This window comes from Bacillus rossius, chromosome 5 (genome assembly GCF_032445375.1).
Source record: "Bacillus rossius redtenbacheri isolate Brsri chromosome 5, Brsri_v3, whole genome shotgun sequence".
Lineage (NCBI taxonomy): Eukaryota > Metazoa > Arthropoda > Insecta > Phasmatodea > Bacillidae > Bacillus > Bacillus rossius.
Genome location: NC_086333.1, coordinates 71,255,965 through 71,279,900, shown reverse-complemented (window position 1 = coordinate 71,279,900; position 23,936 = coordinate 71,255,965). Strand labels below are relative to the sequence as shown.

The window sequence follows — 23,936 nt, the reverse complement described above, 5'->3', positions numbered from 1 at the left end:
TATGTGTAGTAATGCCGAACAAAGACTTGGCAAAATCTATGTTAACGGTCTACTTAATAATTCAAAGTCATATTTCACCGCCAGTCTTAGAAAACACGCAATCTTATAGCAGACCGGTCATTATCAGTATCTGGTTACCGTGGAAAGATAAAAAATAATAGTGCGGCACGACACAAAAGGCTTCGTCAGCACCAACACCAAGGCTTCGTCAGCACCAACACCGTCAGTGTGATAAAGGCATTTTTATCTTCCCTTACGCACTCAGTTCTTATCTTCCCTTACGCACTCAGTTGTTATCTTCCCTTCCACTGGAAGCTAATAGCACATTAAGATGATAACCCGTTCACGTTTTTATGGCGGGGCAACGACGGACAAAGGAGACTCGGTACAATGAACGACGCAAACAAACACTCCGAATCTCTCCACGTAACTAGAACTGAGCCCGATAGCTCAGTAATCGCGGTTAGCGGATTGATCCGGCCCGGAGGACCAAATATTTCGTACTGAAACTGTTACCAGATAACATGAAAGTCAAAAACGATAGCCGGACGTCCGATGACGCCGGTACCAGACGAACCACTGAGTCTTTCCTGATGGCCACCAGGATCGCTTGAGTTAATGGCAGCGAAATGGCGCCATATTTGAATTTTGAAGCGTCCAACACTTGAATTAGTTAACATAAATCTAGGGTAAGCACTATTTACAAATCCAACAATTTCTGTATTGTACATATACATACTAGTATGTATGTAGTATGTATGTATCTTGATCCCAAAGTATAGCTGTTAAAGTAATTGATGCTTGTACCACTGATATTGGTATTAGATTTTCTACTTTGTTTTTTAACAAGATCGAGTTATGTTAAAAACCCCAAATCAGGCAATCATTGTGATTTCGGTATAAAGAACTTCATTATAACAAACTGCCATAATTTTGGTCCCTTCATGTTCTTTATAATGAAGCTCTACTGTAGTTAGTACAGCAAATTGTGTTGACTAGTAGGCCTGTATGACATTATATTCATTGAAGGTTTTTTTTAAATATCAGCAACATTCATTCTTCAGTAATTTTCCATAGTTGATTTGCAATTAAAAAACACATACGACAAGAATAGATCACCAATTTTAAAATCTAGTTTTGTAGTCATTTGGTATTGGTTAGTTTTAGGCATTTTGCGAATATCAGCTTTTTAATTTGAATCAAATATGACTACCTAATTATTCTCAGATATGAATATTGAATTAGAATAGAATGATTGGAATCCTACTAAATACATTTTTTATATCACATAAATATGTAGGGAAAGGAAATTGTAAAAATGTAGTGTAGCTGCTATTTGAGAAGTGAGACAAAATTTAAATTGGTAGGTTAAGTCATTAAATGGCAATTGTAATATGTCGAACTGTTAAAATATTTAATTTCGCAAAAAAATAATAATTTTTTTTAGTTATCTAACATAACATAACCAACCTTTGGCTTAAGTTATTTATTTGCTTTATTTCTCGGAACCCACTATTTTACTTATTGAGCCAAAAAATTTTAGCTGACCGCAATATGCAGAGGATTCCAATCCTTTTCATGAAAAAAAGTGAAATTTGTTAAAAATGCTAATTGTGAAATGTGACAAAATGAGCTCATATTTTCTTTTAAACCTTAGTAGTTCACCTGTTTTCATCATTAACGGCAGCCAGGTAAACCATATTTTAGTTCAGTATATTATAAACACATTTTCTGCCAATCTATAGAATATGGAATTAATATTTATGTTTCTTTATTTGGTTTTTGAGTTGCAATATATATTTTTATTTATTAAATTTTTATTTTATTTATTGAGATTTAGATTTGGTTTCGAGGGGTATATTTAAAGTATTCTTTGGGATTCGAGGAAATTGATATTCGGGCCATCACTTCTTTTCACCATAGAATCTTGCCTCTGCTTATAAGTTATGAGATGATGTTTTTACAAAGATCTCGATAAATGCAATTTTCTCTTGTGTTGCAGGGGTTCGTCAGTGCGTTGGAGCTGTCGGTGTGTGACATGGCCCTAGGGCCAGGAGAAAAGGCTTGTTTTCTCGACTGCTACTGCCTGGACAGAGTCAAGGAGACAGTTAGAATTCAAGGTACTGGAATTTACTGATTTTCTCATTTTTTAAAAATTTTTTTGCAGGTAATGATGTGTAACATGTTAGAATGATGTAGCCAAACTCATATGAATGTGATAAATCCTGACTAATCTTATTCATTTTAATTTGTGTTCTTCAGCCACTGTAATGTAAGTTACGTATCTAGAGAAAGACAAAAAACTGAACACCTCTCCTAAAGCAAGAAGGCAAGAATGACAATGACAATTGCTGAAATGGATGCTTTCACAAATTTCGCAATTATGAAAAGTTATGAAACTAGGTGCAGGATACCTTCATCTACTAACTGAACCAGTGAGATGGAGTTGAGCCGGAAATCAATTATGAACTTCAGTTTTTCTTAAATTGTTAATTTCAAAATTCTTAAAAAAAAAAGCTGTATTGTAATTTTTTTCTTTGCTTTGTTCTTTTTTTAATATTAAATGTTGAAACTAATTAAAAAAAATAAAGATACAAGAAAAAAATTGTGTATACAAATACAAATTTTTACCATAATAAAATGTAACGAAATATAATTTCCCTATAACCTGTGATATTACATAAATTGCAAAACAAATATACCAATTTTTATAATTGAAATTTATAACAAATTAAAATTTAGAAATGGTTTTGCTGATCCAACTGATAACATACATGAAAACACAGTGTTTCAGATCATTGACAGATTTGTTACATTATAAAGCATGTGTGTAGTTGTATGTTGCAGAAAACAAATCAGGATTGCTCAATCTTCTTGGCTTAATACACGTTGCATTGTTTTATTATTTTTTTTTTTGGGTTTGATACCAACTTTCTGTATTTGCTGGTAATGAATAACCAAAAAAAAATTATTTGATTGGAAAACTAATTAAATTTCAAATTATTTATAAAAAATTTTTCAATCATCAGGATGTAAAAAAATTTTTTCGGGGGGCCGGGGACAGTGACCTCCATTATCCTGTGCTTATGGTGAAAATGTCACCCGTTCATTGGCTGGTGACTTAGGAGAGAGAAGATTATATGGTGAATTGCGATAAAATCAAAATAACACAGCAAAACATGTCAACACAACATATACATAACACTGAAATGCAAGTTTAATACACAATTTGGCACTGAAATGTAACAAAAAATTGAAATCAGTTAGTAGTTTGGCAAAAATTACCTCAAATTAAAAAAAAATGTTAATTTTTATCATAGTAAATGAATAAAAGTAATGAATGAACTATATGTACTTGGATTGGGAAAAAAATTAATACGAATACGTTTTGACATTAAAGGTTGGCACATTTTTTAAACATAAAAATTTGCAATTTTTTTCTTATTTTTCTCAGTAGTTCTGTTTTAAACATGCTTATTATGAACTAAAGATTTTATGCTATAAGTGCATAATGTGTCAGATAAAAGATGACTGTTTTGATAAAAAAAAATATTAAGAAAATTTTTAGATTCATATTTTTTTGTATAATATACTTATTTTAATGAATAAAGACACTGTATGAAAATAAAAACAATAGCACAAAAATATCCTGTTTTAAAAATGAAATTGACGAAATAACACCATCATAAAAATCTTGTCTCTACTTATGAGACATCATCAGTCATCAGCCTCTAAATGGAAAATTTTCTGGTCGAGTGTTTTCAACTGGCCAACAGTATTCCGCATGATCTGTGAGCCTATTCGTGGACCTAGCACCAAGGTATGGGAATTTATAAATTCTAGCCTGTCACGAGATGAATCTGCAATTATTTCCTGTCTCTACTGATCATATCTTGAGCGACCTAGCACCAAGGTATGGGAATTTATAATTTCTAGCCTGTCTTGAAATGAATCTGCAAGGTTTTTCCTGTCGCTACCGATCATGTCTCGAGCGGATGTTTTTGGGTGCACAGGGTCGGAGGAGGCGGACCTGAGCCTCGCGGTGTTCGCGTGGGAGAAGCGGAAGGGCGGGCGCGTCACCACGCACGCCCACCTGTTCGACATGAACGAGTGGCTCAAGGAGCACCGCTGCACGGAGGAGGACCGCATGCAGCGGTCGTGCGTGGCGTTCCCCGTCCCGGACGGCGCCCTGGCGCTGGCCGTCCCGCCGGGGTCCCTGCGGCACTTCGCCACGCTCCAGCGGCTCGACAAGCACCTCTCCCCGCACGCCCTGTCCTTCCGTGAGTGGCTCACGTCCGGAGAGCGAGCGACACCAGCGCTTGATTACTGTTTGATGGGGATGGGCCGGTTGGATCATTGAATCCTCGAATCCTACCGTATCTCCACTATTCGGGATTTGAAGTAAAAAATTCTGGATTCAATGATGAAAGATTCTAAGAAAAATATTGAAGTAAAATCAGTAAATTAAAAAAAAATTCAATACTGGCAAAAGTTAACTAGCCTTACATATGTGTATCTTTGTACTTATTCTAATAGCATCCCCCAAAATATTATTCTTTTAATATACAGTCAAACCTCATTATTACAAACCTGAAGGGACCATATTTTAGCACTTTGTAATAACGAGGGTTTGTATTAACCAAACTATTGGGATATCATGACAAAAAAAAATTTATTGAACTTTAAATGCCTATATTTACAATTATAAAGAAAATTATACACACCGTTGGTAGTATAAGCTGGCTTCACTACATGCATGACAATATGTAAACACTGAAGAAAACAAACACAATGCAACACTTAAAGAATAAATCATAATACAAACTTCAATAAACTTGCATTCATGACACATTTTCAATTCAAACATTTGGTTTAAAAAAAAGCATCAATTCTGGTTTTCACTATCTTTTTCTTATAGGCATTGTTTACCACATTTAACTTTGGTCATATATACTGCTGCCGACTCCCTACACATAGTTCTGCCAACAAGATTGTTGCGATCCTTAAACCGTTGTAGCCAACCATTGCTGAACTTGAAGTCTCAAATTCCTAACCTCAATGCTAGGTAGTCTGTCTTCTTCTGAATCATAGGTCCAGAAATTGGCAAGTTTGCTGCACGCATTTCTTAAAACCACTGCAACAATGTAGCTTCCATTTCATGATGTTTTGGGCCCCGCATTCGTTTTCTTGTTGATAATCTGCACGAACTCGCAAAAGCCGATTCAATCTTTTCACGATTTTTTAATATTGTCGAAAACCACGATTGCGGGATGTTGAATTCTCTTGCAATTTCAGTTTTCGTTCTCTCTCCATTGTCTACTTCTTCGATAATTTTAACTTTAACTTGCAGTGAGTGTAAGTTCGTTGCGTTTACGTTTCACAAAACAACAAACACTCAAAATTGAGGTTAAGATACACGTGCGTGAACAATGGAAAATATCAGAACTTTTTTCCATAGATTGTTTAAACTTCTACGTATGTACACTTCCGACGACTAATATTAATAAGGTATAGAGTTCTTTCCTTTTCGTTTTCCGTTTACAACATGGCATATTTTCTAGTTTAGTTACTAACATCGCCACTAGAGTTGAACTTTTCATCTTGTTTTTCGACCATTTTGCGCTCTAGGATACATGACGGTTATGAAGACGATTTACTTTAGACTTCGGCGGTGAAATTCGTATTAACCGTTTACTTATACACGTTAACAGCTACTTGAGGGATCAAAACAACTTCGTAATTCATATTAACCGTATTTCGTATTAAAAGTACTGAATAACATAGGAAATCATACTTAATTTTCCGGGACTGTGAAAGTACTTCGCATAAACGGGAATTTCGTACTAAGCGGATTCGTATTAATGAGGTTTGACTGTATATACCGTATTGGCCCGAATATAAGGCGACCCCGAATATAAGGCGACCTGCAGTTTCAGGAGGCCAAACAAATGTAAAAATAATTTTTGGTAGAAATTAATGTGAAAATTCATTAGACATACATTTTGTGTTGATAAATCGTTTTTGCATTTATGTATAACAATTAATTTATATTTATCACTTTACTTATTTAAAATAAGTTTGAATGGCCTACCCTAAAAGTCAAAAGAAAACAATTAGAAAATATTTACACTTTTAAATATTACACTAGAAATTTTTTCGTGTTTACTCTAATGAAGCTGCATAATTGTCATCTTCAGAGCTGTTTATTTGTCTAGAGCTCGTTCCCCGCCGTTCCACCGATGTGTGATTGTTGATTTTTCACAGTTTACTGTATCTACGAATTTAAAATTTTTACAATGGCTATTAATCACTCTTAAAATACAGCATTTAACTTTCCGTTTGACTTAAGCTACGTATTACCACAGAACAAGGTGTATTACTATTTAGTAGTGTGTTTAACGTAAAAAAAGCAAACAAATAATGCATCTTGCCGGAACAAAACAAGTGGCTAGCTGACATGATGAAGCATACGGCCATGAATAACTTCGGTTACGTGACCGCGTATATTTGTCCATATTACTCTCTGACAGAGAGAGTCTGTTCTATGAATTTGAAAGAATAATCTATTATAATTATGAAAGGTTTTTACATAAATAAAGAGTGGATTATTAAAATAGCTTTTGAAGCAACGTACCAAATTCCTGTTAATATGGCGTCTTCGAGCGTGTTCGGCAATGTTCGTTTTACAACAAAGAAATATTGTGGAAAGACAGTTGGCAGCCGTGAATTTCCATACATTACATCCGAAATGTTTGTAAACGTAAACAATCGTTCTGAAAATAACTGTGATATTTTAGTACAAATATTTCAGTTAAAAATCTGAAGATAAATTACCGTAAATGTTAACACGCGATTGTACACAAAGTACAAATATGAATTGTGAAATAAAAGGTTGCCATTTTGAGATGCTTCAACATTCACGTTTTTACTCAAGAACAAATATTTTAATTTTCAACTTCAAACAATTGTAAATTACTGCAATATTAGGTGGATTTATTGTTTTTACCGTGTGAGGTAACAAAGTTTTAGTTAATATAAAAAATCGTGAACGTTTTGTTAAACAATGTTTCTACTGTAGCTTTCAGCTTGGAACTAATGTTTGCGGTTCTGACGTCTTGGGTGCGAAAATAAGGCGACTTCCAATTTTTGCATCTCTCGTTTATGTAAAAATGGTCGCCTTATATTCGGACCAATACGGTACTAGCTGCAGTACCTGGCATTGCCCGGGCTGAACGCAGGGTGATATATATTATCTGCGAGTTTAAGCAAAATGGATAGCACTATATGACAGTGTGGTGGAGGTAGAGAATGACACACAATTGCTGTTTGTATGTCCATGACCTATGATTTTCTGTTTACCCGTGGCAATCGTTATCTAGTGGCGAGTTATAGCAAAATGGATACCGCGAAAATGTTCTCCGTTTTTAAATATCTGAAGAAAATTGTAATCACCATTCACTCACGGCAACAGTGCTCCTGCATGATGATGAATTTGTCCTTGAATCTGTAAAATAGTAAACAAATACTTGATTTATGAGCCTAGGTAAAACGTTGTGTGCTGTGTTTTCGTGTATATGATGGGTGATGCAATCGAAAAAGAATTTACTTGAAAATTTTGCTTGAAATTTTTTTTTCTTCGATGATATTCGTCCCAAACAGTGTCATTTGGAAGGATTTGTTTTACTTTTGTATATTCTGCAAGAAATGTGATAGAGGTTCTTGGCCAGAAAGCAATGATGCCGGAGGCTCTAGTGGTGTTAATTGTGGTAATTTTTAGTGGTGCACCGATATGACTTTACCGATTACCGATTCGATTACTGATAATGAGAGCAATAATCGGCAGATACAGATTCAGTTACCGATTATAATGAACAAATTTTTTTAAGTGTAATAATGCACACAAAAATTTTTATTCCCATGTGAATTTAATAACAGTTAGGTAAAATTGAGAATACAGTTATAACAACAGTATAAAAATATATAAAATACACTATTAAGTCATTGCAAAGTGTAAATTAAATTAACTTCTATTTATATTTGTTATTGTAAACAACTTTAACTACAATCTAATAATTGTAATTTACAGTGGGTAAGTTTTTGTTGCGGAAAACTAGCATTATTATCGACTATCACATAAGGTTGCATCGAGAAATTACCGTTTAACAATGTAAACATGTTGCTATATTTTGTTCACTTGAGTTTATAGAAAAATGTTTCCACACTTCACTTTTTTTCTCCCTAGTCGCCATCTCACTATAATTATATAAAAATGACTCAAAAAAAAATTGTAGCACATGTGATTTTATTAATGTTGACTGAATGTATAAAATTATAAATACTTTTTCATTTTTCACGTCACATACAAATAACACAACAACGGATAATGTTACCAAAGACGACCATAACGAGTTTGTAAAACGCAGTGATAAACTCTGAAAGGTATCGGGACCACGATTTTGAACCGCTACTACGACTCGAAAAGATCGATTGTCATAGAATCCACTGCAACTGCTTGTGGTATTTTGATTGCGTGCCATCTATTTTACGTCTCTGGCTATAGGTAATGTACAAGGCCACTAAACAAAAGACAGAACAAAAGAAGAAACGTAAATAAACGTGTAGGAAAAATGTATTTTTTATTGTTCGTGGCAATGAGATTTATTAAACTTAACGAAATATCTGTAATCTTGATATGACGGAGTTAGATGAATTTTGTAATATATACAAATATTACCGTATTTCGTCCTAAAATGTGTAACGAAATATTACACGATAAAAAACTATTTAATTACGCCGGGACGTAGATAATCGGCAAAGTAATCGTTAAGATAATCGCCGATTACGATTAATCGGTAAGTACCCATAATCGCCGATTACGATTCATCGGTATCCGCATCGGTGCACCACTAGTAATTTTCATTTCCGCTTGCACAACATAATCCTGGTGGTTCATGTGGAAATCTCAAAGCATTACAATGTTGACAAACAGTGCTCATTGTTCCAAAGTCGACCAATACATCCACCGCTTAATCGACTGTTGGATTATATCTGAATGCCAAACGTTTATGTCGTAATGTTATGCTTGGCAGTCTGTTTTGTCGCAGTTCCAAATTATTTTGTGTGTAGGATTCAACTGAACGAGTCGATCTTGACTGTATCCTTTTTCTGGAGTCATAGTGATCGTGCTTGAGAAATACTTATTCAATTTTTTTAAATGGTGTTTACGCTCTTTGTCAGTCTCATTTGCTCAACGATCATGTGGTTGGCTTGCGTTGTGTATATGCTGACTGATATTTTGATGCCTCACTGGTGGCATTTATATCAATTAACTATGAAATGAAATCAATTGAATGTTCCAATTTGATAATTTCAACGGTTATGTTGCAATTTTGAATGCACCAAATATATGATAACCACTGATAAAACACTGAAATATTCAATGTGGAATTTGATGACTTTTAACGTTATGTTATGAAATTTTGTGATGGTTTTGATCTAATCAAAGATACGATAACCTCTGTTTGAACACGGAAATTTGTAATGCGGAATGTATGATCTTTTGAACTATGTATCATAAAAATGTTTAAAAATACATAATTTTTTTTCTCACCAATGCTATTTGAATTTTGATATTCATATTCTAGAATGTAAAAATGGATATTCCTGTGTTTTCATAGAAATGTAGTATAAGTAATGTGTATTTCGATATTGACACTTCCCTAATGAATGTGTGGAGTGAATGAGGCCGTGCCTCGCTGGCCTGCAGAGTGGCTGGCCCTCATGCCGGATGGCGTGGAGAAGGGCTGGTGCGAGGGCGTGCAGAGGACCCTGGTGTCGGAGATCCTCTCCCGGGGGCCCACCTGTCTCGCGGACCCTGGTCTGGTTGCCCGGTGCGTGGACGCCAGCCTGCAGCCGACGATAGGGTGCGACGAGCTGCCCCAGACGGAGGTGAGCACGAGCCTGGGTTGTCTTTACCAGAGTCATGCATTTGGGAATTTATTTTATGTGCCACAAATTGAGTAGGGAGATTGCCCCCAAATATTGTCACGTGCCACCTTCAGAGGGGGGGGCGAGAATCGTAGCTCTTTACATAGAAACAACTCGCTTGGCATCAACTAGTCTTAACTTCATAAAATACTTTACTGTACCTAGGATCATAGGTTCGTCATCCCGTACAGGATGTCTGGTGAGAGCTGAACTAAGGAGATTTTGCAAAATAACATAATACTTAATTAAAATTATTTTATTCTTAAAGTCAAATACTCAACATCATTTTAAAGAACATTTAAATAGCGGGATTACAATTTAAAACAATAATCTCTTTACTTCCTTAACGATTGAACGACCTTACAAGAGAGAGAATGAGAGAACTTCACTAAACACTTCCCTAGTCCTTCCGAATACCTCAAATCATAATTAATACTTAAAATTAAAACAAAGATAAGTCCATACTCACATTTTCCGAAAAGCCTTTCTTGATCGATTACTTAAAACTAACGTAGGGGCCTCTCCTGCCCTTAAAATCCGAACGAACATTACATTTTAAAAAATTATAACTAAACGACTAGTGACAAGGGCCATTGCCTCCGCCCGAAAGCTTGAAGATGACTACATTATGACCTAACTTAAATTAAACGACTCGTGGCCTCTGGCGTCGGCCATAGCTTCCGCCCGAAAGCTTGAATTCCTACATCACGAACGAACTAACAACTCGTGACCACAGGTGAGACGCATAGCCTCCGCCTGAGTGAGCCCCGAGTCACCAATCACTTGCGCTTAAATTCGCGCGCCCTGCCGCGCCTACCATAACAAAAGCTCGTTATTGAAGTCAAATTTACTAAACAACTAACTAGAACATCTGGGAAGACTACCCCCCCCTCTACCCCAATGTGCAGGCCACACCGCGCGGCTTGTTACGACAGCGCGCCCCAGTAACTGCGGCCCGTGGCTGCGCCAGCGTGCGGCCAAACAAACAAACAAAATTCTGCAAGCCCGCAGCGCGCCGCGCCGGCCCCGTGCCCCAATTACATGGTCACGCCACTTGCGCTGACGAGTGAACAGAGCAGCCAGCCCAGAGTCCCGTCAGTAAAGTCCCTAAATTTGATTTCAACAACCCTGCAAAATTTCAACCCGCGACATAACCCTCCCCTCACAGAGCTCGAGCCCCATCGAGCTACCTCAAAATTACAAATTGTCTTTTTCCATTAAACCATAACTATAAATTCCTCATTTCACAAAAATAATAATTTTCTTAGTTCCTTGCTGTCTGAACATACATCTAGATTCTGCATAAGATTTATTTTAAAACAACAAGTATTCATAAAATTAAATGTAAAACTTTTATCTGGTTTGTTCTCACAGGAACCTTCAGAGGCTCGAGTTCTCAATTCTAAAAAAAATTGTTCTGTTAGTGAAGCTCTCTTTACAAATTAAATTAATGTTCTTAGTTTCTCAGTATTCGTTAAACAATGTGCAAATTCTTGATAATTATTATTATTTTTTTTTTTTTCAGTTTCCGTTTATTACCATACTTCTTTCGTTCTTCAAAAAAAATTAAGTGTCCTTACAGTGTTTCAATTAATTAAACTCTTATCTCGTGAAGGTTGGTGCAACTCCTCGAAGTCAGTGTTGTCGAGAAGAGTAGCTCCCTGGGCTGGCCATCAGCAAACACCACTCAACTCCAACAGCTACTGGACTGGCTTCCAGGGCAGCTCACAACTTCTCCCCACATCTGCTTCGGAGTTGTGCCATCCTCATCACGAACAGATTACAATTCTGAAACATCATCAACAGGCATTACCATCACGCCTGACAAATACAAAACTAACTACTAAACTGCAATCGATGGGCAAGGATGCAAACACACAAAAAAAAAAATTAATTAATTCAACTGCTAACATAAAGTATCCCACCCTTAGCATAATCTAATCAGGCAAATAATTTGATAGGAAAAACTTAAGGAAGGGAAACATGACCTCCAATGATTTTCCCTAACTCTTGAGTCTTGATCTTCTCTATACAGCAAATAGTCCCCACGAAGTAACTGGGTTGAAGGTCAGTTCACATGACCCACCCATAACCTCTTCTACTCTTCTTTTCTTCTGGGGGCAACCACAATGCCCACCAATCTCTCTCCATGGTGCCGAACCAGCTATCCCATGAGAGTAAACAACGTAGTCAATAGAAGCGCAGAGGGGAAACACCAATCTCTGGCTTGTCGAGTCATAAAACTGCTTTATCTTCTTCTTCTTCTGAGTAAAAATATCTGACTAACCTTGCTTCTATTCTTCCAAACAGTAAAAGTTCATCAGGTATCTTCATGAAAGAAACATTCTAACTAATAATTCTTCATTTTTCTTCTTCTTTATTTCTGTTAGTTGTAATAGAAGGCCATGTTAGGGAGGTTATAGGGAAAAAGAGTGGCCAATTCCCACCCCATCACCCACCTAGATCATGACTAATTAACTTTTAAACTTTCTATTTCAAACAAATAAAAAAAAACATTTTTTTTTTATTCAAACTTTTAAACTATAATTACTTTTACTTCATAACCTCAAAAGCTAATCAATAATTCTAAATGAAATTGTGATTTACTGCATCCTTGTTCCATCCGATCTGTTTGTTTATAACCTTTCTTGTAAAGTATAAAATTTTCAAACATTACTAATTCAAAACAAATTTACATTCTGGTGTCCTTCGAGTTACAATTAAATTTACTATTTCTTAGCTTGAAATAATTTAAGTTTTCAGAACTATTTCATTGTCTAATTCACAACACTTAAAAATCAACTCAAAACAACAAATCATCAAAATCAATAAGATCATCTGACCTACCTATCAGTACTGTGAACTTGAACTGTTCGTACACATTTATAATAAGCTATTGTATTTAAATTCCAACCTAAATAAGGTTTAAAAAAAACTACTAATCCCTCTGTAAATTAAGAAAATTAACTTTAAAAATTAAACTTAAGGTATTAGTTCTTTTTGACAGCTACCACAACTCACTAGTTCCATTACATTACTATAACCTAAAAAGTTCTGTAAATAATGTTTATAACAAAAAAAAACTCCAGTTACTGTCTTCCATAAAAAAAAATAAAACTTTACATGACCTTATTAATCTCCACTTGTAAGTCCATGGCTGCCAGCTTTCTCTTCTCTTGAATCTTCAGTCTTGGCTCTTGTTTCAGTGATCTTGTATCTTGTCTCTCGAACTCTTGTCATCTTGTAAACTGGACTGCTGCTCAGCTCATCTTAAGGAATCTGTAACAGTTTCAAAAATACATGTTAATTTAAATTACATAATTCCTGTTCTTTGGTCCTAAAAAAAAAATTGTATTATTAGTACACATTACCCTGAAACAACATTATTATTCATTGTTTATTACTTAAAAAAAATGCTTTACCATAAAATCCTTTTTTGTTCTTTTCATTAGGCCTATTTATTTTCCTTCTTCTTAATTAAATTCTGCTTCAAATGTTATTCCTAACTTAAGACCTACCATCTATTTATTATTCATTACCTACATTATTTATGTTACCCTAAAATTCCCATAAGTTTCTAATACTTCCTATCAAAGACATTCTCTCTAAAAAAAATTTACTTGTGACTCTTAACTTAACAAACTTAAAAAAAACTTTTACACTAGACTTAACTTATTATTCATTCTTAGTTACTAAATTTCTATTTGTAAACTTTAGTACTTACAAACAAAAACTGCCTATTTCTCTCTACCTCTTAATCTCTTTCAATTATTACAATAATAATGTTACCTTGCATCTTTAAACTTTCTTCTTTTCAATTAAATTAGACATCTCATAACAATAAAAATTCTGCCTATACTCTTCTTATGGGTGTACAAACCAACAACAAAATTTCAAATTCTCAAGTTTCCTTATATTTAAATTATGCAATGCACATAACCTCTGTGGTGCCTGTACCCTTTTAGGCCTACCACCTTCTCCTCTCACAGCATGACAACTCTTATTCCTCGGGGTCTGTATTCACTGTTACAAATCAAATATCTCAAATAAATTAAAAACAAATTTATTATTTTAAGAAAACAAAAATTTACATTGAATTTACTATGGAGCCTGGAAATCTTAATGTCTCACAGCAGCTAACATGACTAAATCCCATGGAACCCCAGGTTTACATAACCTGTGCCCAAAAATTTAAGCATACCAGGCTTTCTCTGCACTGGTTTTACAGCATCACACACTATTTAGGGCCCCTGATCTGCCATCAGTCCCAAGGAGTTTTCCCACAACCCCTCTCTACACAAGCGCCTACCGCATTCCTCTCAATTGGCTATCGGTTTTACGGCATTCTTTTGGGATCCGACCATCAAGTTAGGGCTAATCGAACACTAAACCTCCATACTTCCAAACTAATGTAAATCAATTAAATTTTCTCTGTAAATTCTAAAAATCAAAAAAAATTATTCCAACATGCCAAAGAAACTTCCAAAAAAAATTCATAATCTTATCTTCAAACCATTAAAATAAAAATAAATAGATTACTCTGTTTTCTCCTTAATAACTGTAAACTGTCAACAAATATCATGTCGTAAATTTTAACTATGCTTACTGACTCTTAATCATAAAATCTCATTTGTCCTAATTAATAAACAACCGATTTCCTTAAAATCTCACTGTATCTCTCACACTCAAACTCCACTGGCTGAATATCTCAATAAATTCAAAAACAATTATCTAAACTCTTAAAGAAACTCCTCCCCAATTATTCAAATTACTTCACCTTATTTTATTTCATTACTTAAAACACCTTACTCAAAAAAAATTAATTAATTATCTAGCTATCTTCCATTATTATTTATTTACCGAACAAAACTTTCTCCTAAATTAATTTAGTAAAATTCAATTTCACATTAGGCAAGTACACTAACTCTCTACAGCAATGTTTCTCATTTCCCTCCTTCCTAACTGAATCCAATCTTACTTAACCTCCAGGGAATTTACCTCACAAAATAACCAAAAATTTCACTGTAGTGCCTATCTGCTATAGGCCCACTACACAGGGGGCTCTAACCCCACCAACAAACTTCATTGAAATGGTACCCTATCCCATACAGGATAGCCACTTCGGTACTACCATGGGGAACTCCTGCCCCAAACTACTCACAACTCTCAGGATTCTCCTGACCCTTAATTCCGTAGTCAGCCCATCTCCTATGGTCTGCGCTACAATTCCCTTTCTTCCCAGGGACACAACGCCTCACCTTAGGGTCCCTCGCCCTAATGAAAACATTAATTTTGTCTCTCTGTTCTTTTGGAGTAAATTCCCTCTACACACAAAATCTAGCCTTCCCAGTTTTCTTAATGCTTATCGATTTTATAGTGTACCTCCTTAATAATGTTTACAAATCCCAAAAAAATATTTTTAAAACCGAGGTAGAATTTAACTAACAAAAACATAAACAACTTACAACGAAACACTTCTAGCCTATACATCATACACTTCTTAAATTAAATTACTTACATACTGAAAGTTCCTCTTCTCCTAAAACACACTTAAATTTAAATTTATTTAACCAATAGTCTATTTTCTTATCGCTAAGTTACCGTACAGCTGATCAAAACAAGGTCACGGCCGTCCACGTCTCCGTATGAGCCCGTGACGTCACCGAATTCCATCAGGTGCGCCAACCCTCGCTTGCGGTTCCTCCGTTCTCCGCTAGGTCTCAGCACCTCCCAGTCACGTGTTCACTCTGCCACGTCCACTGACGTGTCGTTCTGAAACAACTCTCAACATTTTTCTAATTAAAACAAAACATCACTATAAATTCTATAACTCTCTTTTACATAAACTCTCGTTTTCTCTTTAATTCCTTTCTAACGTTTATCCTTCCCTCGACTGATTTAATTCGTACGTCTCGTCTCCTACGCGCACGAAAACAAAACAAACTTCTCTTGAAAATAATTCCTATTTACGACAAAAAACTTTATTTTAAATTATAATTCTCTTAACCTACAATCTTAAAATGAACTTCAATTAAATTAAACCACTTGCATTATCTCTAATAAGCATTTAACTTATAACGTATTCTCCTCACGTAATAATCCCCGATATAAATCTACAATAAATTCAACGACTTAAAACAACTTATCACTATAAACTTTATCCTTACAAGTATCCTCAAATAAACATCTGTTACGTCAAAAAAAAAATCTCAAAGACTTCCTCCACTATAGACTAAAATTCCGTAATCCTCTCCTCAAGTAAACTCTTAATAACCTGCTATCAGAAGCTGAAACTAACTTAATAATAAACATAAAAATCTACCTCTCTCTCTCTCCAGAAATAGAACCTACCCGGCGCCTCCACCATTTCTGTCACGTGCCACCTTCAGAGGGGGGGGCGAGAATCGTAGCTCTTTACATAGAAACAACTCGCTTGGCATCAACTAGTCTTAACTTCATAAAATACTTTACTGTACCTAGGATCATAGGTTCGTCATCCCGTACAGGATGTCTGGTGAGAGCTGAACTAAGGAGATTTTGCAAAATAACATAATACTTAATTAAAATTATTTTATTCTTAAAGTCAAATACTCAACATCATTTTAAAGAACATTTAAATAGCGGGATTACAATTTAAAACAATAATCTCTTTACTTCCTTAACGATTGAACGACCTTACAAGAGAGAGAATGAGAGAACTTCACTAAACACTTCCCTAGTCCTTCCGAATACCTCAAATCATAATTAATACTTAAAATTAAAACAAAGATAAGTCCATACTCACATTTTCCGAAAAGCCTTTCTTGATCGATTACTTAAAACTAACGTAGGGGCCTCTCCTGCCCTTAAAATCCGAACGAACATTACATTTTAAAAAATTATAACTAAACGACTAGTGACAAGGGCCATTGCCTCCGCCCGAAAGCTTGAAGATGACTACATTATGACCTAACTTAAATTAAACGACTCGTGGCCTCTGGCGTCGGCCATAGCTTCCGCCCGAAAGCTTGAATTCCTACATCACGAACGAACTAACAACTCGTGACCACAGGTGAGACGCATAGCCTCCGCCTGAGTGAGCCCCGAGTCACCAATCACTTGCGCTTAAATTCGCGCGCCCTGCCGCGCCTACCATAACAAAAGCTCGTTATTGAAGTCAAATTTACTAAACAACTAACTAGAACATCTGGGAAGACTACCCCCCCCTCTACCCCAATGTGCAGGCCACACCGCGCGGCTTGTTACGACAGCGCGCCCCAGTAACTGCGGCCCGTGGCTGCGCCAGCGTGCGGCCAAACAAACAAACAAAATTCTGCAAGCCCGCAGCGCGCCGCGCCGGCCCCGTGCCCCAATTACATGGTCACGCCACTTGCGCTGACGAGTGAACAGAGCAGCCAGCCCAGAGTCCCGTCAGTAAAGTCCCTAAATTTGATTTCAACAACCCTGCAAAATTTCAACCCGCGACAATATTGTGCACATTTACGTCAAATTTTACAGACGTACTTACGTATTTATTTTCGAAATATCAATGTCATTACTTAATTTTTACAGTAATACAGCTCATTACTAATAGCAGCAGTACAAAGTTAGGCAATGCCCAGCAAAATTATATCTACATATTCTATAATGCAATAAAAATAGCATAGGTGTACAAATTGCTGAAGAAAAAAAAATATTGATGTTTTGGAGATTTTATTTGGTAGAAGGTGAATGTAAGTGTGAGCAGGAAGCAAATACGTTCATAAACACCTTATAATTAAAAAAAAAGGGAGTGAGTCCTTCAGTACTTGCCAGTATTTTGTAAACATTTACCTCTATAACAAGCAAAGTCATGTGTTCTCATTACAATATGTAAATTTCTTTAAAATAATGCAGAGCTTGATAAATATAAACAAAATATTCATTTTAGGAAAAAAAGTAAACTTTTTTTGGATGCATCACTTCAGTTTATAGTTTCACTTTAATTATAAATACAATAGACTCCCGATTATCCAGGGGTAACAACTGGAAAGTGGTCCACAGATAACCAGAAAACACGGTTAAAGCAATAAAAAAAAACTGATTGAATTTTTTTTATCCCGATTATTAGAGACAAAAACTTACACCCGTCCCTCCAAGTAATGCCCTAATTTGTTCCAGTAAACAGAGTGCTAACCAAACCGTGCTAGTCACATACTTTTTTTCCATAAGAGAGTATTTTAATAAAAGTAATTTGTTTTCCAAATAGGTAAGTGTGATTGCTGACTACTGTTTTAATCAAGACATTACTCATGTTCAAAATAAATTTACAGTACAAATACGTATCTAAATACACTAGAGTCCCGTTATAGCGAGGTGTCACGGTTCCGGGTTTGATCCTCGCTATAACCGTGTCCTCGCTATAACCGAATTGGACAAATTTTGGCCCCCAAAAAATAAAAATTAACCGAAAATAGCATAAAAAGTGTGTTAAACCTGTATAATTGGAAAATAACAGGTTATATTAACGAAATCTTAATTTCTCTGAGCAGATGTGTGAATTCTCTTTAAAACAATACCCCATAAGTATGGATGCGATCACCGATTGCGTCAAAATAACCAGAATACCCTACCACGCCACGTAAGTATAGCATCTCAGCCCGCGGCCGACGCAGCATTGTCCTGCTATCTATCGTCGACGCGGGCTGTCTGCTGGCGGCCATGTTGGTTCGGGATGTTGCTAACAGGTGGTGCTAGTGTAGCGCGACGATTTAATTCCTTACAAAAAAGCAGGAGTGCGGCTGCGGCAACGCACGTACGCCTCAAACGTAATAGTCGATGGAAAACTATACTTTTTTTCATTTAAAGAAACCTGTGAACTTTTTTAGAAAATAAATTTGGGATTAAACTTAAACCATTACCACCCTTTTCCCGGACAGATACCCCAACAACTGACCGAAACAAAAGTTACAAGAAAACTGCCCTAGCGATTCGGAAATAAATACGGTAGTGCCTACTAGAGGTGTAAAAGCAACGAAAAAATGCGTACACGTATGTATTCGTTACTATAACAATTAGTACTCGTTACTATCGTTACGTTACTCGTTACTTCTGATACCGCATAACATGCTATGTTATGTTGCAGCAACGAATCCAGTCGTATTGCGTACGCGTACAGTATGACGTCGCGTAAATAATAATAAATAGAATATAAACAATTAACAATATTTGATAATTAATAGTTTTTGTTAACCAAGAAACAATTAAATCTCATTAGAGCGGCTTTTTAAATATTATCTCTTAAGATAACAACAACAAAAAACGTGAAAATACGCGATTATAAAAACAAAAACATACATATTTCTAATTTGTAAAAAATACTTTCTTACGTTGGTTCTGTTTCAATCTCAAACTTTGTCTTCACACGGCTTATATAACTAACGGAAGTTTGATAAAAGAAAGAAAGGACGGGATTCTATTTTTAAAGCCACGCACTTAGGTGGCGACTGCACGGCTGAAGAATGTGACAGGCGTCAACGGCAAGATGTCTAATGGCGAGCGAGAGGGGTGGAGATAAAGCAGACAAATAACAAAAGCGCGCTTCAAGTGATCACGCCGTAAATTCCTCAAAAATACCTCGTTATAGCCGTGTTCTCGCTATTACCGTGCTCGCTATAACGAGATTCTACTGTACGTTTGAAGTACATTTAAATTAGGGATGGGTCGGTCCCGGTTCTCGGTTCTAATTTTCAGCGGTTCTCGGCATTAAGGAACCGGAACCGGCGTTGTTGTAACTTCGAGTCCGGTCATTTACATGGTCATGAACACATGTGCAGGTTACAAATTACTGCATTATTTGTTGTGCAAAATGAATTATCTGCCCATTGACATAATTTTTAATTAACATTTTGAAATCTAAGAAACACGAAACAGTACATATTTCTGATAACCTTTTCAGTTTTCAGACATAAAAAATAAACATCAAACGTATTTATGTGCACGATTGTGATGTAAACAAGAGAAATATGTCCATAGATGTCTATACAGTTGTGTGCATCACAAACAAAGACCTCACCTATGATTTTATATAGTTATTGTAAAAATGAAGAGCCTACAGCGGAAAATTAACGAAACATCGGCAAGTGAGTAGTAAGATTGCCGTATTTTGGAGCTTATCTATGGCGGCGAACGTTACCGTGTTTTGTCGCTATTTGAGGTTATGAAAAAAAACCGTAAATATAAATAGTGGAAATTACCTAATTGATCGTGAAACTACTTATATTTTCCAAACATTAAAATTTTAGATTTTAGATTTCAAGCATTATTTTTTTTGAACATCCAGCTAACCTAACAGCAAACAACCAGTAACAGTAACATCTCATCACCTAGCACATTTTAATGGGAGGAATTACTTGTTTACATGCAGTTTTATTATCTGTTATGTCTTTAAAATTTGGTCACTATTGAGATGGTTGTTTGTAGTATTAATTAAAAAGATTAAACCATGATTCATTGAACTTGAAAAATAGTTTTTGTGACGAATTGTTTGACCAGACGGAGCGCAAGAAATTCCTGCTGAACCTGATGCTGGAGTACTGCTACTCGCCGGACGTGTTCCTCGGCTCCAGCGACAATGCGTCGGACTTCCGGCTTCTGTCGCTGCTCCACGCGTGGGGCTGGGAGCGCGCGCAGAGCCTCAAAGACAACATTGACCACCTCAGTCGGTTTCCTTCTCCACATTCATCGTCACTTTCCAAGTCAACCCCAACATCAGTCATTATGTGTTCCAGTTAGAGTGAACAAACAAATCCATATACTTTAACGCCTAGAGACCCTGAAATTTCGCGGATTCATTTAGTCGCAAGCTAGAATGCAAACCTTCACACTCTCGCACTGTGTTCATGATTGGACCGCAGTTGTTTGGACACGCCCCTCTACGACCGTGAGCCAACGATGTCAAGCTAGGAGGAAGTAAGTGAATTAGGTAGTGCCAAATATCAAGGATAAAAATGTTCTCGATAAGAAATCAACCAATGGGAAAGTAAACATGGGTCGAGCACATCTATAACTTTGAATTCTATCCTGAGGCCAGAAGAATCTGCGATATTTCCGGGTCTCTATTAATGCCTCTTACACATGCAGTCGACAAAATACATTTAGTTTATTTGACAGTAGGCTACACCTTATTAAAAAGGGAATGTTTCAAATAGTAGATATATTTATTTTTATTTATTATTATTTATTTATTAAAATTTGTGACATGCACACCAACAGCCGAAGCTTTAGAGGTGTGCACAGAACAAGTAATACAAACACGACACATACAAGCGAATAAATACAACATAAACAGGATAATAAAAGACGACACATACAAGCGAATAAATACAACCTACACAGGAAAATAAAGGACGACACAATAACAAACAAAACAAAACAAAACAGCAACTGAGATAATTTTAACTAATTGATCTAAAATTGGAAGAATAAACAGGATTATAAAATTACTCAGAATATTAGGGTAATCATAAAAATTAAAATTTGAAGTTTTTAATAAAATTTTCATATTTATTGAAATTTGAGATAAGTCTGTAAATTAAATCATTATTATTGTGTAAGGAACATAATAGGGATCGAAGGCGGCTTTTGAACTGCGGGACTCGAATACCAGAGTTATCAAGTAAGTATAAGCAATTAATTTTTGAACTATAGCACTTAAACACAAACAGGGCATCCAGATGGATGCGACGATTTGAAAGAGATTCTAATTTGGGTAATTGATGGTGTCTAGAACTAATTATTTTGAAAAATTTATTTTGTATGGATTCAATTTTGTCACTGTCGGTGGTGTTAATACTGTTCCAGATAACTGAGCAATATTCGAGTTTACTTCTAACTAAGGACAAATAAAGAGTAAGAATGGATTCAATATTAGATGCATAGTAAGTTATATAATTTATTAAATATAAGGTTCTACGGGAAAAGGATACTAAAGAATTAACATGTTGATGAAATAATAGTTTGGAATCAAGAATAACACCAAGATCTTTTATACTAAGAGATTTGGAAATTTTTGAGTTGTCAAGAAAATAATCATATTTAACTGGATGAATTTTCCTTGTGAAAGAAATAATTTTTGTTTTATCTTTGTTAAGTGAAACTAAATTCATTTTGCACCAATTATCAATTTCAGTAATATCAGATTGAAGAAGCAGACAGTCATTTAAGGAGGAAATTTCTCTGGATATTTTAAGATCATCAGCAAACAGAAAACCAGTAGTATGATGAAGAACTTTAAAAATATCATTGATATAAATATTGAATAATAAGGGAGATAAAGTACCCCCTTGAGGCACACCAGAAGTAGCATGATATAAAGTAGAAGTTTTTTTATTAAGTGAAACAAAGAAACATCTATCTTTAAGGTAACTAGTAAACCAGGTTATATAATTATTACAGAGACCGAAGTTAGAAAGTTTAGCTAGTAAAATGGAGTGATTGACAGTATCAAAGGCTTTAGCCAGATCAAAATAACATGCATCAACCTGCCCCCTTGTTGTAACTTTATTGTATATAGGATTAATAAATGAGAGAAGATTAGTAGAAGTTGTCATACTATTTCTAAAGCCATGCTGATTAGGAGCTAATCTGTTGTTTATTGGAAAGTTAATATGTTTAAATATTATTTTTTCAAAGATTTTAGTAAAGCCATTTAATAATGATATAGGCCTATAATTAAATACACTGAGTTTACTACCCTTTTTATGTATGGGAATAACCTTAGCTATTTTCCATTTAGTGGGAAATACTTGTGATTTTAGACTTGTATTAAATAGATGCAACAATAGAGGCATTAGAATAAAAGAGCAGCCTTTAATAATGAAATTTGGTATACCGTCAGGACCAGTAGACATAGTTGGTTTTAATGATTTAATTCCCCATAAGACCTGGCTTTCTGATAAGAATGATACAGGAATTGAATCGTGAATAATATCGGGATCAATGATACGAGGGTGGTTGGTGGATGGTACATATACACTAGCAAAGTACTTAGCAAAGACATTAGAAAGAATACCAGGATCATTACAGATATCACCATTGACATTAAGAGAATGGGATTCACTATAACCATTTTTCATAACATTGACATATCTCCAGAATTTTTTAGGGTTATTCTTAACCTTATTATTGATACTACGATTCCAATTAGTTTTATCACGCTTAATAAGATTTTTAACTATTGCTCTATATTTAGAGAAAAGAAGGTAATACTGAGTATTATTGTTTCTTTTATAGAGTTTATGAAAGTGTTTTTTAGATTTTAAGGCATGAATTAATTCACCAGAGAACCAATAAGGATGTTTAGAGGCCTTACGTGTGGATAATGGAATGTGAGTATTGATTTTATCACAGATACAAGATGTAAGTTGATCTACAAGAGCATCTACATCAGTGGTGTTATAATATTCATCCCAATTGTGGGTTTTTAGAGAGTTATAAAGGCTTAAGTAATCACCAGCTTTGTAGTTTCTGAAAATAGAATCTGGAGTAAAATTGTGTGAGGTTGCCTCAATAAGTAGTTTAATAAGTAGGGTAGGATGATAGATATCCTCTTTGACCAGAGATTCAACAGCTTTTTCAACCACACAATGGGATAGATTAGAAATACAAAGATCTAGAAGATTATTGGAAGATTGTATTAGGTTGTGCTGAAATAAATCCAAATTAGATATGAAATCAAGCAGGCACTGAGCCTTGGATCTGACATGTGCACGGGCAATATTGAAATAGTGATTTCCTTTCCAATCTATCCCAGGTACATTGAAGTCACCTAAGATAATCACATTATCATGAGAATTAACGAGTTTTTGTTCAAGAGCTTCAAAATACAATGTGAATAGATTAGGTGATGTAGTTGGAGGAAGATAAATATTACCCAATGTTAAGTACTTATTAAAGGCAATTTTAATATTAATCCATACGGCTTCTACTCC

General features: G+C 35.4%; 1 protein-coding gene across 3 annotated transcripts in view; it reads left to right on the top strand.

Annotated features, from left to right (window-relative positions):
• Window positions 1–23,936, top strand: part of LOC134531990 (uncharacterized) — a 99,354-nt gene that overhangs the window by 24,538 nt on the left and 50,880 nt on the right. For all 3 annotated transcript variants that reach the window (XM_063368097.1, XM_063368098.1, XM_063368096.1), the window contains exons 8-11: window positions 2,003–2,120; window positions 4,014–4,280; window positions 9,767–9,948; window positions 20,500–20,665. In XM_063368097.1, the coding sequence (XP_063224167.1) occupies window positions 2,003–2,120; window positions 4,014–4,280; window positions 9,767–9,948; window positions 20,500–20,665 (733 nt within the window). The remainder of the gene's footprint in view (window positions 1–2,002; window positions 2,121–4,013; window positions 4,281–9,766; window positions 9,949–20,499; window positions 20,666–23,936) is intronic.